General features: G+C 38.9%; 1 protein-coding gene across 1 annotated transcript; it reads left to right on the top strand.

Moving 5' to 3' along the window:
- The first annotated feature begins 10,627 nt into the window (after positions 1 to 10,627).
- LOC100514157 (olfactory receptor 9G19-like) lies at positions 10,628 to 11,544 on the top strand. The gene is given in 2 exon segments (XM_003124162.2): positions 10,628 to 10,787; positions 10,790 to 11,544. Coding segments are annotated over 2 exon segments (915 nt in total).
- Positions 11,545 to 15,622: the final 4,078 nt, after the last annotated feature.

A 15,622-nucleotide genomic window follows, 5' to 3' on the forward strand; every position in this document is an offset into this window, starting at 1 on the left:
AATCTCTAGAATATATAAACTTATACAACTCAACAGCAAAAAAACCAATCAATCAATGGAAAAATGGGCAAAAGACCTGAATAGACATTTCTCCAAGGAAGATATACAGATGGCCAGCAAACACATGAAAAAATGCTCATCATCACTGATCATAAGAGAAATGTAAATCAAAACTACCATGAGATATCACCTCACACCAGTCAGAATGGCCATCATTAATAAATCCACAAATAACAAGTGCTGGAGGGGCTGTGGAGAAAAGGGAACCCTCCTGCACTCTTGGTGGGAATGTAAACTGGTACAGCCACTATGGAGAACAGTTTGGAAATACCTTAGAGATCTATACATAGAACTTCCACATGACCCTGCAATCCCACTCTTGGGCATCTATCCGGACAAAACTCTGCTTAAAAGAGACACATTCACCCGCATGTTCATTGCAGCCCTACTCACAATAGCCAGGACATGGAAACAACCCAAATGTCCATCAACACATGATTGGATTCAGAAGAGGTGGTATATATATACAAAAAGGAATGCTACTCAGCCATAAAAAAGAATGACATAAAGCCACTTGTAGCAACATGGATGGAACTAGAGACTCTCATACTGAGTGAAATGAGCCAGAAAGACAAAGACAAATACCATATGATATCACTTATAACTGGAATCTAATATCCAGCACAAATGAACATCTCTTCAGAAAGGAAAATCATGGACTTGGAGAAAAGACTTGTGGCTGCCTGATGGGAGGTGGAGGAAGTGGGAGGGATCAGGAGCTTGGGCTTATCAGACACAATTTAGAATAGATTTACAAGGAGATCCTGCTGAGTAGCATTGAGATCTTTGTCTAGATACTCAAGTTGCGATAGAACAAATGGTGGGGGGAAAATGTGATTGTAATTTATACATGTAAGCATAACTTGATCCCCTTGCTGTACATTGGGAAAATAAAAAAATAAATTAATTAAAAATTAAATTAAGGAAAAAAAAAGATCTCTACCTGATAAGTTTCACACATGACCTCCACTTTGAAGAGCTCAAACTTTTCTGCTAAACAAAGAGATATTTTCAAGTCAATAAGTTGGGATTCCCACTTTGGAATCATTTTTTTTTTTGATTTTCAAAATATTTTTATTTAATTAATTTCATCCTGTGAAATATCAAACTTTAAATTAATTGATATATATTTATGTTGCTGGTTATTGTCTATCCTGGTGAATACTATGTGCACTTGAAAAAAAATATGTACTCTGCAGTTGTTGAGGGGAGTGTTCTCTAAATATTGATTAATCCCCATTGGTGGATGGTATTAAGCCTTCTATATGCTTGTTATCTATACATTCTATCAATTACTGAGGAACATTGAAATCTCTACTAAAAACTGTGATTTAGTAGTGGCTTTGGAATTCTCATATTTTTTAATTTATGTACTTTGTTATTTTTTTTCATGTTGTTAAAGTTATATTGAAGTGTAATCCTTCACAGTGATATGATACTTTCTGCTATACAACAAAGTGATTCAGCCACACATATACACCACCATCTTTAAGTTTCAATGAAAACGCTAATCTTACATCTTCCCCCAGGAATACAATATTGCATTTTGTTCCTGTCTCAGCAGAGAATATCAGGGGAGAGTAATTTATATCTGGTCACACCTCTGAACACTAATCCTAATTCCAAGTGGCAGGGACAGGGGACTAAAATCAGGCTTCAGTTTTATTCTGTATATCTATACCCAATACGATTTCTGGGTCTGGGAAAAGAGTGACCAGCTATATGACGGGTTCTTTTGGTCCTACTGAGAGATACACACTGGGAAAATTATCTTTCATGTGGTTTCCATTAGAACCCTGGCAAGTGTGTGCCTCTGGTGTATTTCCATTTCTAGAGAAGTGTCAGGTCAGAGCCAGTATCCAATAATCTACAGAAGATCTGGGGACTTCCCTTTTCTCAAAGTGGGATTACCTTCATAACTGGCTGTTAAGCCATTCACAAGAAGCCTTAGAGAAAGTCAGTGTAAACACTGGCTGAGGTTCAGGATCCTTCCTAAAAGGGCACTTGAACCACCATCAGTCTGTGGTTTCAGGGGCTGTAAACTGGCTTAGATCAGAGAATTATATAGGAGGTTGGAATCTCCTACTAGAACACTGTGAGCAAGTTTTTATCTGCCCTCCCCAAAATGCTAAAAATGATTTTAAAAAATGGTATTTTTTCCTCACATGAAAGACATCACCTTGGTTGCTTTCTCATCTACTTCCTTCCTCAGAAATCATATAATCCATGAGACATTTCCGCCAATATCTGAGTAATAAAATATTATGTTACCTTTTAGGTTGTCTGGTGTATGGGTAATTTGTTTCATCTATTCTCTGAGAGTTCTGTTCTACAATGTGTCTTTCTTACCACCTGTTTGTTTATTCTGCTAAATAGTCCAGGTACAAATTTCAGCAAAAGACAACCCACGATATGATGTTTATAATCTATATTAGCACGAATCTATGCCAAAAATAAATTAATGCCACTCAATGCTTTGATCTCCACCTGCCCTTCATGTCGTGATGCCCTTATTGACCATTAAAGTAACCCAAATGTCCATCGACAGATGATTGGATTCGGAAGAGGTGGTATATATATATATATATATATATATATATATATACAAAAAGGAATGCTACTCAGCCATAAAAAAGAATGACATAATGCCATTTGCAGCAACATGGATGGAACTAGAGACTCTCATACTGAGTGAAATGAGCCAGAAAGACAAAGACAAATACCATATGATATCACCTATAACTGGAATCTAATATCCAGCACAAATGAGCATCTCCTCAGAAAGGAAAATCATGGACTTGGAGAAGAGACTTGTGGCTGCCTGATGGGAGGGGGAGGGAGTGGGAGAGATCGGGAGCTTGGGCTTATCAGACACAACTTGGAATAGATTTACAAGGAGATCCTGCTGAATAGCACTGAGAACTTTGTCTAGATACTCATGTTGCAACAGAAGAAAGGGTGGGGAAAAATGTAATTGTAATGTATACATGTAAGGATAACTTGATCCCCTTGCTGTACAGTTGTAAAATAAAAAAGAAAAGTAGAACAGATGCCATGGATGCATAGGTTACCACTGTCCCATATGCCACAATGATGGGTTTGTATTCCTAATCTTCATTTATAAGAATAAGTTCCATTGCAGTGTTTCTCTCTGGGACTACTTCTAAGACCATTATCCCTTATGAATCTGGCAGATAGCAGAAGGCTACTTAAACTGGAAACTTTAGGAAGGGTTTAATAAAGGGGTTATGACAAAAGAATGTGTGTAGTTTAGGGAATTCTCAAGGAACAGTGTGGTAACTCTAGAATTAAGAACTTCTGAGAGCTGCTGCCTCCTCTTTCATGAAGGTGTAAGAAGAGGGAGAGGTTATGAACACTGGAGGGAGAGCTTTGAAATGGGTCACCCAGCCGTATCTATGGTGTTGGTCCAGAGACGTAACATCTCTGCAAGAGAGGAGAAGGAAAAACCCCTCTGGCCTCACTCTCTTCCCTGCCAGTGTCAGCCACTGGCTAAACACGTATTAAGTTGATCAAATGGAGCCCAAGATGCAGTTAATAAAGCTGAGCATCCTGGAGCAAAGAGAAGGTTAAAAGGATGGAGAATTGCTTTGGAAGGACCAATGAAAGGTATTCAACTTATGACAAAAATATCTGTGTCACTGAGCATTTGTGCTTTAATACTGGGAACTAGAGATTGGCATTAGCCATCTGCCTCTACATGGATGGAATTCAGAGCCATGGCAGCTGCCAACCCTCAACACCTCCTCAAAGAGCTCATGGTGGAGATCAGGAGTGAGGCATTCTGTGCACTGGGAAAAACTTGAGTGTTTTCACCTCCCAATATCTAGAAAAGCACTAAAATACTTCACAACAACATCTGTTCCTTGTGACTAGCAGTAAGCTGCTCTAGCAGCAATCTTATGCACAATGTATGTTTGATTTCATGTAACTCCTCCTTCACCAAAGTCTCATATACTACCCCCTTACCACTTTGGAGTGCTGTTTTCAGAGCTATCTAAAATGCTGCCTCCCAGGCTGTGGTCCTCATTTTGCCTTAAAGAAAACTTGACTCTCAAACATTAGGTTGTGTTCTTTTTGTTTTTGTTTTTGTTTTTTTTTTTTTTTTTTTTTGGCTTTTTGTCTTTAGGGCCACATCCAGGGCATAATGAGATTCCCAGGATAGGGGTCAAATTGGAGCTGTCGATGCCAGCGTATGCCACAGCCACAGCAAGGCAGGATCTGAGCTGCACTTGCGGCCTATATCACAGCTCACAGAAATGCCAGATCCTTAACCCACTGAGGGATGCCAGAGATCAAACCCACATCTGCACAGATACTAGTCAGGTTTGTTAACCATTGAACCATGATGGGAACTCCCTTGTGCATATTATTTAAGTCAACAATACAAAAATTCATATATATGAATATATATGTGTGTATATATAATGTGTGCACATTCATGTTTTGGTTAACTCCTGTACAATCCTAGAGGGAATGAAAATAAAAATTCTGACATTAATTTTCACCTGGGATTTATAGTTTCAAAAAAAAATTCTCTAATGCTAAATCATACCAAATCATCAACATAAAGTTTGATTTAATTGTCTTGTTAGTTATTTCCCAAGATCATGAAATCCTAAGGGGGTTGTAAGGCTCTATAAAACTAGGAATCCGGAAGCTGATATAAAACATTCTGAGACAGAGAGGTTTGAATTCTCTTGAATTTTGCTGGTGATGATGTTGCTGAGAACTTTAGGTAAGTTGTCAAATTCCGATGTTAGAAGTTAATGGAAAATTTTACTTGTTCCTCACAAGGAGTCCAATGGTCATTGACTTACAGAGATAAGTTAAGTGCTAAGGAAATGATTTCATCTGAAATATCTTCACCAATTTCCCATTGCCGTTTCTACCCATACAAAGAGTCACAATGAGAAGCAGCAGCATTACTCACAAGCAGAGCTCAAAAAGAGCAACTGATATTATAGAAAAGGGCAAAGCAGAAACAACAAATGCACAAACAAGAAGCAACAATCAGGAACCATTTGTAAAAGAAACAACACTATTAATATCTCAAAAGCAAATGTGGAAAAGTGATGAAGCAGCAGAGGTTACTAGAAATTGTTAATTTAAAGGTCAAAATAAATTTTAAAAAAGGTTAAATTTCTTTCAGTTGGATATTCTTTAAGAAAGCTCAAAGGCCTAAGATATCACAGACAAGAGAAACTTATCTCTAAACATTAAAAAAATTGATTTTAGTAATTTGGAAATAAATTTTCACGATTTAGTTTACAGCACAACAATATATCCTTAGTTAGGAAAAATGACATGTTTGCTAGTTATCAAACAGCCTCTTACCATAGTATTCTGGTTCTGATTAACAAATACATAACCCAATTCTTCAAGCCAGTCTCTACCCAAGGAAATATGTGTCCCATCTGGTTTTGAGTTGGCACTAGGATGCAAAAGAGATCTGTTTATAGCTGTTCCTTCTTTTGATATTGAGTTGGATGAGCTGTTTGTATCTTGTGGAAAGTGAGTCCTCTTGAGTCACATCATTTGTAGATGTTTTCTCCCATTCTGCAGGTTGTCTTTTCTTGTTTTGTTTATGGTTCCCTTTGCTGTACAAAAGCTTTTAAGTTGAAGTCAAGTATTTTAATACCGGTTCAGATGAAGGCATTGTCTTTGAGAATTTTCTGAGTGGGCATAAAAAGCCCTTGGCAATCTCATCTAACACCATGCCAACAAATAGATTCTGAACTCCAACAGATCTGACACACATTTGACTCCACTCTATTCCCTCGTTCCATGCCTGGTAGTTGCAGTTTTTCCTTTGCAAGAAATGTCTTCCTCTCACAGAGTAATTGTCCATGCATCTTCAAGCACACAAACATGATTCTCCCTCCTGCATAAAACCATTCCTAAACACAGAGCACTTGCTTCAATGCTTCTAGAAAGCTCTCTATTCTGGCTTGCCTCCCAGTGTCAGGTACAATAGGTAATTCTCTCATAACTTCTTACACCTTTTTGTTTACAAAGAGTTGATGTCACCTGATAAATGACACTCTTCTTGAGGTCATGCCTCATTCCTGGCTTCTGTCATTCTGCAAAGTACCTGGAAGAGGATCTGGAACATAGGAAATGTTACACAGAGATGCAGGTTTGGACACAGGTGACGAGCACTAAGAGAACTGGTTTTTAATCTTGGCTCTCAAAGCATCCAGTTTGGTGCCTCAAACAATTTACATAAAATCAGTACTATGCAGCAATAGCTTTTCCATAAAATGGGAATGATCATCATGTTTGTCTCACAAGGTTATTGTGAAGGTTAAAATGAGATGACTTTTTTAAAGCACTCAGTGGAGTTCCTGGCATAGGTTAAATTCCCAATAAATATTGTGATATATCATAATATATCTCAACAAGGTTCTTTTAGGGACATTGGCAATGGAACTATTTTATCACTTAAAATCGAGTAATGAGTGGGTAAAAAGTGAGACAGAATATATTTGTTGTAGCATCTACCTGTATAGACACTCAGGATAAGTGTAGTCTACTTTTGAAGCATCAGTGTCATAGTCGAATAGATACTCAAAGATTGTCTCCCCAAAGTACACTTGTGTTAGGGCAAAGACTACAACTTTTCTAATAAGATTGCCTTGGGTTTAAACCCTGACTGTCTTTACATCTAAGATTACCTGGGCAAGTTAATTCACTGCTCTCCATCTACTTTCTTATATATAATGGGGACTATGATACATATCATATATAGCATTAGGCAACTTAATAAAGTTCCAAGGAAGGTGTTTTGCAATGAGTGGTTTTGCAAAATAAAAAATTAGTGTCACTACTTTGAAAATGATGCCCTCCTTTTGCATTGAGTGACTTCCTCTAGATTAATTTAATACTCTTTCTAGTTAATTGCTTTTTCAGAGATTTTCAAAGCTATGAAGACCCAAGGTGCTTAAGGAATCAAATTCACTATGAGCCTGGGCAGGTGTAAGTTAGCTGGGTCCACAGAGTGGTACCATTTTGGCTATGACTCTGAGAGTTGCAGGTAAGTGTCCTGGTCCTGGACCTAGAATGTTTATGTACATATAACTAGGACTGGCTGTAAATGCAAGAGATAAAAGGCTCTGAGAGAAGATGACCTGAAAGGTATTTGGAATGTCATATGTGATGCCACATGTATGAAGTGCAGGTTGTCTGTAAAAGGAATGCTAATTAACCTTTAAACATGTCTATGATGAATGCTGTGGGAATAAGTATAATAATGCCTATAAAACACTAGGAAAGTCTTCAAATTTGTGAGCTCTTTTTTTAATAAATGATAAAATTCTGGAATATTTACGAGAATCAGAGCAATAGAGTCAGGGGCTCTAAGATTGAGATGCAGTCCAAGAGTGTTCACCATTTCCCCACAGGAAGCCCCTTTTATTTCTCAGGGATCCATGTTTTTGAAGATATGGCCAAGCCACTAACTTATTCTCAGGTTGTGCTGTGATTCGTTTAAAAGAGGCAGCCCGCAAAAACTCATAATAATCCTCCCAATAAGATGACGTAAAGATACAACTGAGATGTATTTTCCATCCAGAGCATCCAGAAAATAATATGTTCCAGTGAATGGAAAGGAGAATAAGTTAAAGTAATGGGATGTAATGTAGTGTTAGATAATAAGCTCTTCCAGGGAGAATAATACAGAAGAAAAGGGGTACAGAGAAATGTCACAGAAGTGGATTGCAATATGGTGATAAGAAAACACCCAAGGAGAGGTAATATTGGTTGCAATTTGATACCTGAAAAGTGTGAGGGAATTCTCTGTAAAGACACCATCTCTCTACAAAGAGAAAAGAGCATTCTCACCGTAGGTGGAATAACTGCCAAGCCTTTAGGAGACGCAGTTTATTCCAGGAATTGCAAGGAAGGCAGCAGGGCTGAGGCAGTGTGATCAGTGAAGGGGAGAAGAGCAAGAATCAAAAGAAAAAGATAATTAGCTTACAATTCTTTAGAAGCATTGGCGCTTTTCCTCTGAATAAGTTATGTCGCTGGAGTGTTTGAGGATGAGGACTAATATGATTGACCTGATATTTTAATAGGATCACTCTGGCTGCCTCTTTGAGAGGCTCAAGTGGGGTAAGGGTGGAAGTGGGGAGGACAGGGGGAGATGAGTAGAGGCTCTGCAGCAATGCAAGGGGGAGATGATAGAGGCTGAGTGTAGGCGGACCCGCAGGTGCTGGGAGAAATTGGGCAGGTTCTGGATATATTTGAAGATAGAATTAAGATGTTGTTGATTAGTCAGTTACAGTGTAAAAGACAAGGAGTCAAAAATAATCCCATGATTTTTCCTAAGTGGTGATAATGCATTTTCTGCAATGGAGAGGTCTGAGAGCAAAGCAGGCTTAGAAAGGATTGGTAAGAACTGAACATTTCCTGAGCTTTCCGGGAGATATTCTATAAGAGATATTAGGTAGACACTTGGATCCATGAGTCTCAAGTTCAGAGTAGAGAAATGGTCAAGAGATATCTGATGGATGGAGAGTAGATAGATGATAGATAGATAGATAGATAGATACGTACATACATAAATACATATACACATACATAAGGACTCACATATAGAGAGCACAGAAAGTCATTCAACTGTATGGTCCACTGGAAAGTGATTGCAGGAGAAAAAGAGAATTGATTCAAAGGTTGAGTCTGGGCTTTCCAAACATCAAAGCTGGGGTCAGTATCACTGACAACACACAGCTGTAGAAGGAGAGGAAACCAGGCATGTCTGATGAGCTGGAAACCTAGTGAAGAGAGGGTTTCCAGCAGGAACCACTGATGAACTATTTCAAATGCTGCTGATAGGTCAAATCAGATGAGGAGTTAAGGAATTTTGGGATTTGACATTTGTGTAGACATTGACCCTACTGGGGGGAAGCATTAGTGGAGTAATCCTATCAAAGCCTATGTGGAACAGCTTATATTGTTCAATATTCTACTCAAAAATAATTTATTAGAATAGCATTTTTGACGCTAATATTGATAGTTTTGTTAAATTTAATATTTTTAGATTCCAAAACAATGAGTTATGAATAATCATGTTGTCCATGATTTTTATTGAACTTGTAAAAGGAGTTAGGTTGATGGGAAGTTAGTGTGACCAGAATTGTCCCTGAAGTGTAATATGGGTGTGCAGTCACTAGATATGTTCTCGTCCATCATTTCAATAGATCATTTGTAGTTCACCATGCAGCAACTCTGAAGAGAGGAAAATGTCCATATCATTGTATACAATATTAAGTCTTATTGTCATATTCCAAGACATATATTTTGCCTAATTATTATCATTAAGGGAAAAACTCTTTAATAAAATATTATAAAAAATAAAAATCTAAAATAATACAAGAGTATCTAGTACTATATTGCTTATGTAGTATACATGAACTACTTATTCCTTTTTTATTTTTTTTTATTTTTTTGGGGGGGAAGGGGGCTGCATATGGCATATGGACGATCCCAGGCCTGGGATGAACCTGTACCGACTGTGCCACAGCAACAGCAATGCCAGATCCTTAACCCACTGCACTACATGAGAACTTCCTGAATTAATTACACTTAAAATTGACCCTTTAGATTATTGCCGCTATTTTTTTATTGGTGAAACTTGTATGAAAAAGCTGATCCTATATAGACTTTTCCCCAAAAGTTTGTGTATATTCCCTTTTTACTTAATCTTGTATTTCCTTCCTCATGTATATACTGTGATGAGATAAATTTATAACGGCTCTAGTTTGGCCTAATGTGTGGAAACACTAAAAGAAAAGACCTAATTCTTTAAAAACATATGTTAAAAATAGGTAACATTCAGTATTTCAGACACAAATAAGGAATCATGCCTTTAGCATAAAAGAAAATTGTGATTATGAAGAAGACCAAAGTACAAGAAGATGGATATTAAGTCCATCTTTCCTTTAGTTGAACAATCATTCTTAAGAGGAAAAAATAATCAACCAAAGACAAAAATTTATAATTGAATATTTTAAAGTCACTAAACAAGGAAACAATCAGCCTCAGATGTTTTTACCTTTTGGTAGACTGTGTAAGGAATCTTACAAAACTGAAGACAGACTCAATTTACTTGAACCTGAGAAAACAAAACCTAAGAACAACCATCACAAACAGCCTGCTAGGTTTTCCTAATAAGACAACCACTTAAGCTATGGCCAATCAGATAATTTCCTTGTTTTGCCTCCATATCTTCTCTACCAAGTCCTCTGCCCTACTTCCTGTCTGTAAATGACTCCTCATCACATTTGGTTAAGAGTTGCCTGATTAAAATTGAGGTTTGATCAAAGAAACACCTGAAAATTATAATGTGCAAACTCTATCTTTTAACAACATATAGCACAATCTGAGTGGTTTTGTAGCAAAATGAACATTCTTTCAAAAATGGACACTTACATTGCTGCATCCTAGACTTCAAGGTCTGGCAGTAATGAAATGTCCTTCGCTATGTTTTCAGCATAGAGATTCAAACTCAAGTCATTTTCTTTCCTCCTAGGTGAGATTACCTATAGCCATGGAGAGAAGCAATTACACAGTGACAGATTTCATAATGGTGGGCTTCACAACAGACCCTGTGATGCAGCTGGTCCTGTTTGTTGTCTTCCTTGGTGTCTATTCTGGGACTGTGTTAGGAAATACCACCCTCATGGTGTTGATCTGTAAAGACTCCAGGCTGCCACACCCATGTATTTTTTCATTGGGAATCTGTCTTTTCTGGATCTCTGGTATTCTTCTGTCTATACCCCAAAGATCCTAGTGACCTGTATCTCTGAAGACAAAAGCATCTCCTTTGCTGGCTGTGTAGCTCAGTTCTTCTTTTCTGCTGGGCTGACCTACAGTGAGTGCTACCTGTTGGCTGCCATGGCCTATGACCGTTACATGGCCATCTCAAAGCCACTGCTTTATTCTCAGGCCATGCCCATAAAACTATGTGCATTCTTTGTTGCAGCCTCATATCTTGGTGGCTTTATTAATGCTTTCATTGTTACCAAAGGGACTTTTGCCTTGAACTTCTGTAGCAACAACATTATTGATGACTTTTTCTGTGATATTCCACCTCTGGTGAAGTTGGCTTGTGGAAGAAAGGATAGCTACCAGACTGTGCTCTACTTCGTCCTGGCTTCCAATGTCATCACCCCCATTGTACTTATAATAGCTTCCTACCTCTTCATCATCACAACTATCTTGAAGATCCGCTCCACCCAGGGCCGCCTCAAAGCCTTCTCCACCTGCTCCTCCCACCTTATCTCTGTCACCTTGTACTATGGCTCCATCCTCTACATCTACTCTCGTCCACAATCAAGCTATTCTTTAGATAGAGATAAAATAGTTTCTACATTTTACACCGTGGTGTTCCCCATGTTGAATCCCATGATCTACAGCCTAAGGAATAAGGATGTGAAAGAAGCTCTGAATAAACTCCTCAAATAAATCAAGATTCTTGCCTTCTCAGGACAGGCAAAGATAATTATTGATCAGGTTATTATATCTCAAGAAGAGCTCCATTGTGTTCCATTAGGATCATGAATTCTTGGAGTTCCCTTTGTTGTTTGGCAGGTCAAGAACCTGACTAGTATCCATGAAGATATGGGTTCAATTCCTGGCCTTGCTCATTGGATTAAGGATCTGGTGTTGCTGCAAACTGCAGTGTAGGTTACAGACACGGCTCAGATCTGGTGTTACTGTGGCTGCGGCATGTGCTGGCACAGCTCCAATCAGACCCCTAGGCTGGGATAGCAGACCCCTGGGGCCGTAAAGGAAAAAAAAAATCTCACAACATAAATTAAAGAATTTTCATTCTTGATATCTGTCCATTCAAGAGACCTAAGATGAGAAAATTGCAGCAATTTAGGAGATAAAATTTAATGTAAAATTATAAGGATTTGAATTAAATTTCATTTTACTCTAGATTAAAAACAAAGATCATAACACCAACCTCTCTCTTCTTCCTTCATAAAATGATAGAATAACACACTCCTTTAGCATGGGAATCTTTTGGTTGGATCATATGCATGGAATAATATCTATACAGTTTTTCCTAGAAATGGAAAAAAAGCTGAATTAATATTTTTAATATTTTACTATAACTATAAACTAGTTTAAATCATTGCTTTCCATTCCTATAAGATAATTTCTTAAGCATTTCTATGCACTTTTTCTCCCCCAGAAGCATTAACACGAAACCCAGAATTATCTGTGAAATAATCAGTACGACTAGATTCAGCAGTCATGATATCTTCAATCTATGTCTTTTACATATGTTACTCTATTAAGAAAAAAAATCAGTCAATATGATTGCAGATATGATTTGGGGAATCACTGTATAACTCCCTGGGTTCCTTTTTCAATGTAGTGAATCCACACAGACATTTAGTTCCAAATTGTGATGTTTTGAGCATCAAAACACAGTTGGTGTAATAAGTAATAATGATAACTATAGTGAGATGAACAACTTGAAAAATAAAAGTCTATGAGTACACATTATCCTGAAGGGAAAAATTCATAAAAGGAGTACATAAAAGTGGTGATCAAGCAGGAGAGGAAATGCAATCAGATACATGTAGTTTTGATTTTTAAATGTGAGATGTTAATGTAATTCACTTCAATAAACCTGAATATGTCCTTATTTCTATAGAGATAAGCAGTAAAAAAAGGCAAGAAAGTAAAATGTAAGCAAGTAGTCCCACACGTAGTTTCCCAAAATGTAGCAGTCCACTCAGCAGAAAAGACTGATCAGAAAATCAATGATACATATTAACCTGGAAATTAAATGCAATATAATATAATCACTATTAGTTTTTTATTTTTTATTTTTTTGTCTTTTTGCCATTTCTGGTGCTGTTCCCACAGCATATGGAGGTTCCCAGGCTAGGGGTCGAATCGGAGCTGTAGCCACCAGCCTATGCCAGAGCCACAGCAACACGGGATCTGAGCTACGGTCTGCGACCTACACACAGCTCACGGCAACGCCGGATTGTTAACCCACTGAGCAAGGCAGGGATCGAACACGCAACCTCATGGTTCCTAGTCGGATTCGTTAACCACTGCACCACGACAGGAACTCCTAACCACTATTAGTTTTAACACAAAGTGACCCAACAAAGACTAGGCCCAACAGTAAAATTCCAAGATGCTTGATTTAGGAAATATTCTTTTTTTTTTTTTTTTTTTTTTTTTTACTTTTTAGGGCCACACTCACAGCCTATGAAGGTTCCTGGGCTAGGGGTCGAATGAAACTGTAGCTGCTGGCCTACAACACTGCCACAGCAATGCCAGATCTGAGCCATGTCTACAAACTACACCGAAGCTCACTGCAACGCCAGATCCTTAACCCAATGAGAAAGGCCAGGGATCGAATCTGTGTCCTCATGGATACTAGTCAGATTCATTTCCACTGAGCCATGATGGGAACTTCTGATTTAGACAATATTCTAAAAACAAAATTTATTTATGCCAACTCAGACTCTCATTTTCTGAAAGCTATCTATTACTTACTAGTAATTTTTTCTATAAAATAGGTTCTTTTTAATTAATGTTAATAGATCTAATTGGTGTATTACAGTAGCAGAAAAGCAGTTATTTAATATCATTAAATGAAACTAGAAAATATATCATTCCACAGGAAAATATAAGTGACAAAAAGTTAAGCTGGTATAATAAATCTATTCTTAAAACATCTTAGTATCATAAATCTTGATTTTAACTGCAAAAAGAATACTCAAACTACTGGTCAAGAATTCTGATTTTAATCATTTTAGAAGAGGCAATCAAACAAAGCCCATTCTCCCAATAATTATCACTATATACCCAGATATTATAACATTCTCTGACCCAAGTGTATAGTCATATTTTGTATATGGAAAAGTAATCTCAACTCCAAAACCAAGTGTAAATCACATTACCACGACCCTAGTAAGATGAGAAAGTATGGCTAATGATGATCTTAGGAAGACATAAAAATACATAAGAATGTAATAAAACGTTAATTAAATATGTGGAATTGTTGGTTTAGAATAGGTTTCAGTATGAGTTTGGCAGTAAGTTCTAACTGCTGGAAGTAGTCCTTCTATAGCTTGCAGATGTGAAGGATTCAGAAGAATCTTCAACATTAATTTGAAATATAGTATAAATTTCCAAAGGAATTTTCTTAATTCAAATCACAAGTGAAATTTGAAGTCTTAAAAGAAAGTAGTTTCTAAATTGTGTCTTTTAGATATATGAGTTTTAATAAACATTTCTGTAAGTACAAATGTTTGTGTTTTCCATGCAATAAAAATCTCTTGAACTTATATGATTGATTTTTAAAAATGAACTCTTGGTGGTCTTTCACAGTGTAGGCAATAGCAGTGGACACTTCCCAATAATAAGACTTGTGGGAGAGGACAAGATGGCGGAGGAGTAGGGGGACACGCTCGCCCTCTCCCACAAACACAACAAAAAAAGCACATCTACAGAAGAAATGACTCGCACAGAACAGCAACCAATCGCTGGCAGAGGAACCTAAACTCCAATAATGGCAAGAAGTTCGTGACATTATTGGGCAGAACGGGAGAAAAGAGGAGAGTGAGAGAAGGTGAATCCGAGCGGGACGGGCGCTCCCGAAAGGGAACTGCGGAGGAGAAAGAGATCCTGCACCCTGGAAAGTCTCCTACCGGGCGAAAGATCAAATGAACAGGAGGAATCCCCAGATGCAGAGAAGAGTGTAGCAGTAAGTCGGAGTACGGAAAAACGGATCAAGAACCCAACGGACCATCTGAACTATGGGCACAGTCACCAAAAATTGAGACGCCTGGGTGGGGGCTGGGCACCGAATCCTCGGCTCCAGAGGTTAGTCCCCGGGAAAGGGCCGGGGGACGCCTGGGTGGGGGCTGGGCACCGAGACCTCGCCTCTGAAGGTTGGTCCCCGAAAGGGGGCCTGGGGACGCCTGGGTGGGGGCTGGGCACCGAGACCTCGGCTCCAGAGATTAGTCCCCGGGCTAGGGGGGCGGGGAAGAGCGGAAACTGCTTGGGAGGTCTCTAAACCATTTGACGGGCAGAGACTGCCTGGGAGACTAGAAAACAAAGCAGAGGAAGGGAGCAATACTCTAGGGGCGGGGAAGTGGAAAGCCGCCTCAGAGGGAACCTGGGAGAAGAGCCTGGTCTGCGCCCGTGCTGGGGAGCGGAGAAAAGAAGGGGTGGGTTCCCATAGAATACCCCCCACGCCACAGCAAGCTTACAGGCCCGCTAGCTAGCAGAAAGCTGTGCTTCCCAGTGCATCCCCTCCCCCCACCCCCGCCACCCCCTACGCTCTCGCGGAACCTGGGGCTGCCTGCCATCCAGGAGGGCTGGCCTCAACAATTGCCTGAAGCCTACCACCGCAGGGGCTCTCCCTGCACAGGCCTGCTTGCCCTTTGGAGGGGCTACACTTCCACAGAGCAGCACCAAACACCACCAGCCCCCGAGAAAAGGCCTGCAGCCCAGAAAAGCTAGAACAAGCCTAGCCAGGCCGTGAATAGATCGGCCTAATTCT

Source organism: Sus scrofa, chromosome 1 (assembly GCF_054392235.1).
Source record: "Sus scrofa isolate SSC_HxYL_T2T_F1_AM1 chromosome 1, Sscrofa_HxYL_maternal_Yorkshire_Landrace_v2.0, whole genome shotgun sequence".
NCBI classification, from domain to species: domain Eukaryota; kingdom Metazoa; phylum Chordata; class Mammalia; order Artiodactyla; family Suidae; genus Sus; species Sus scrofa.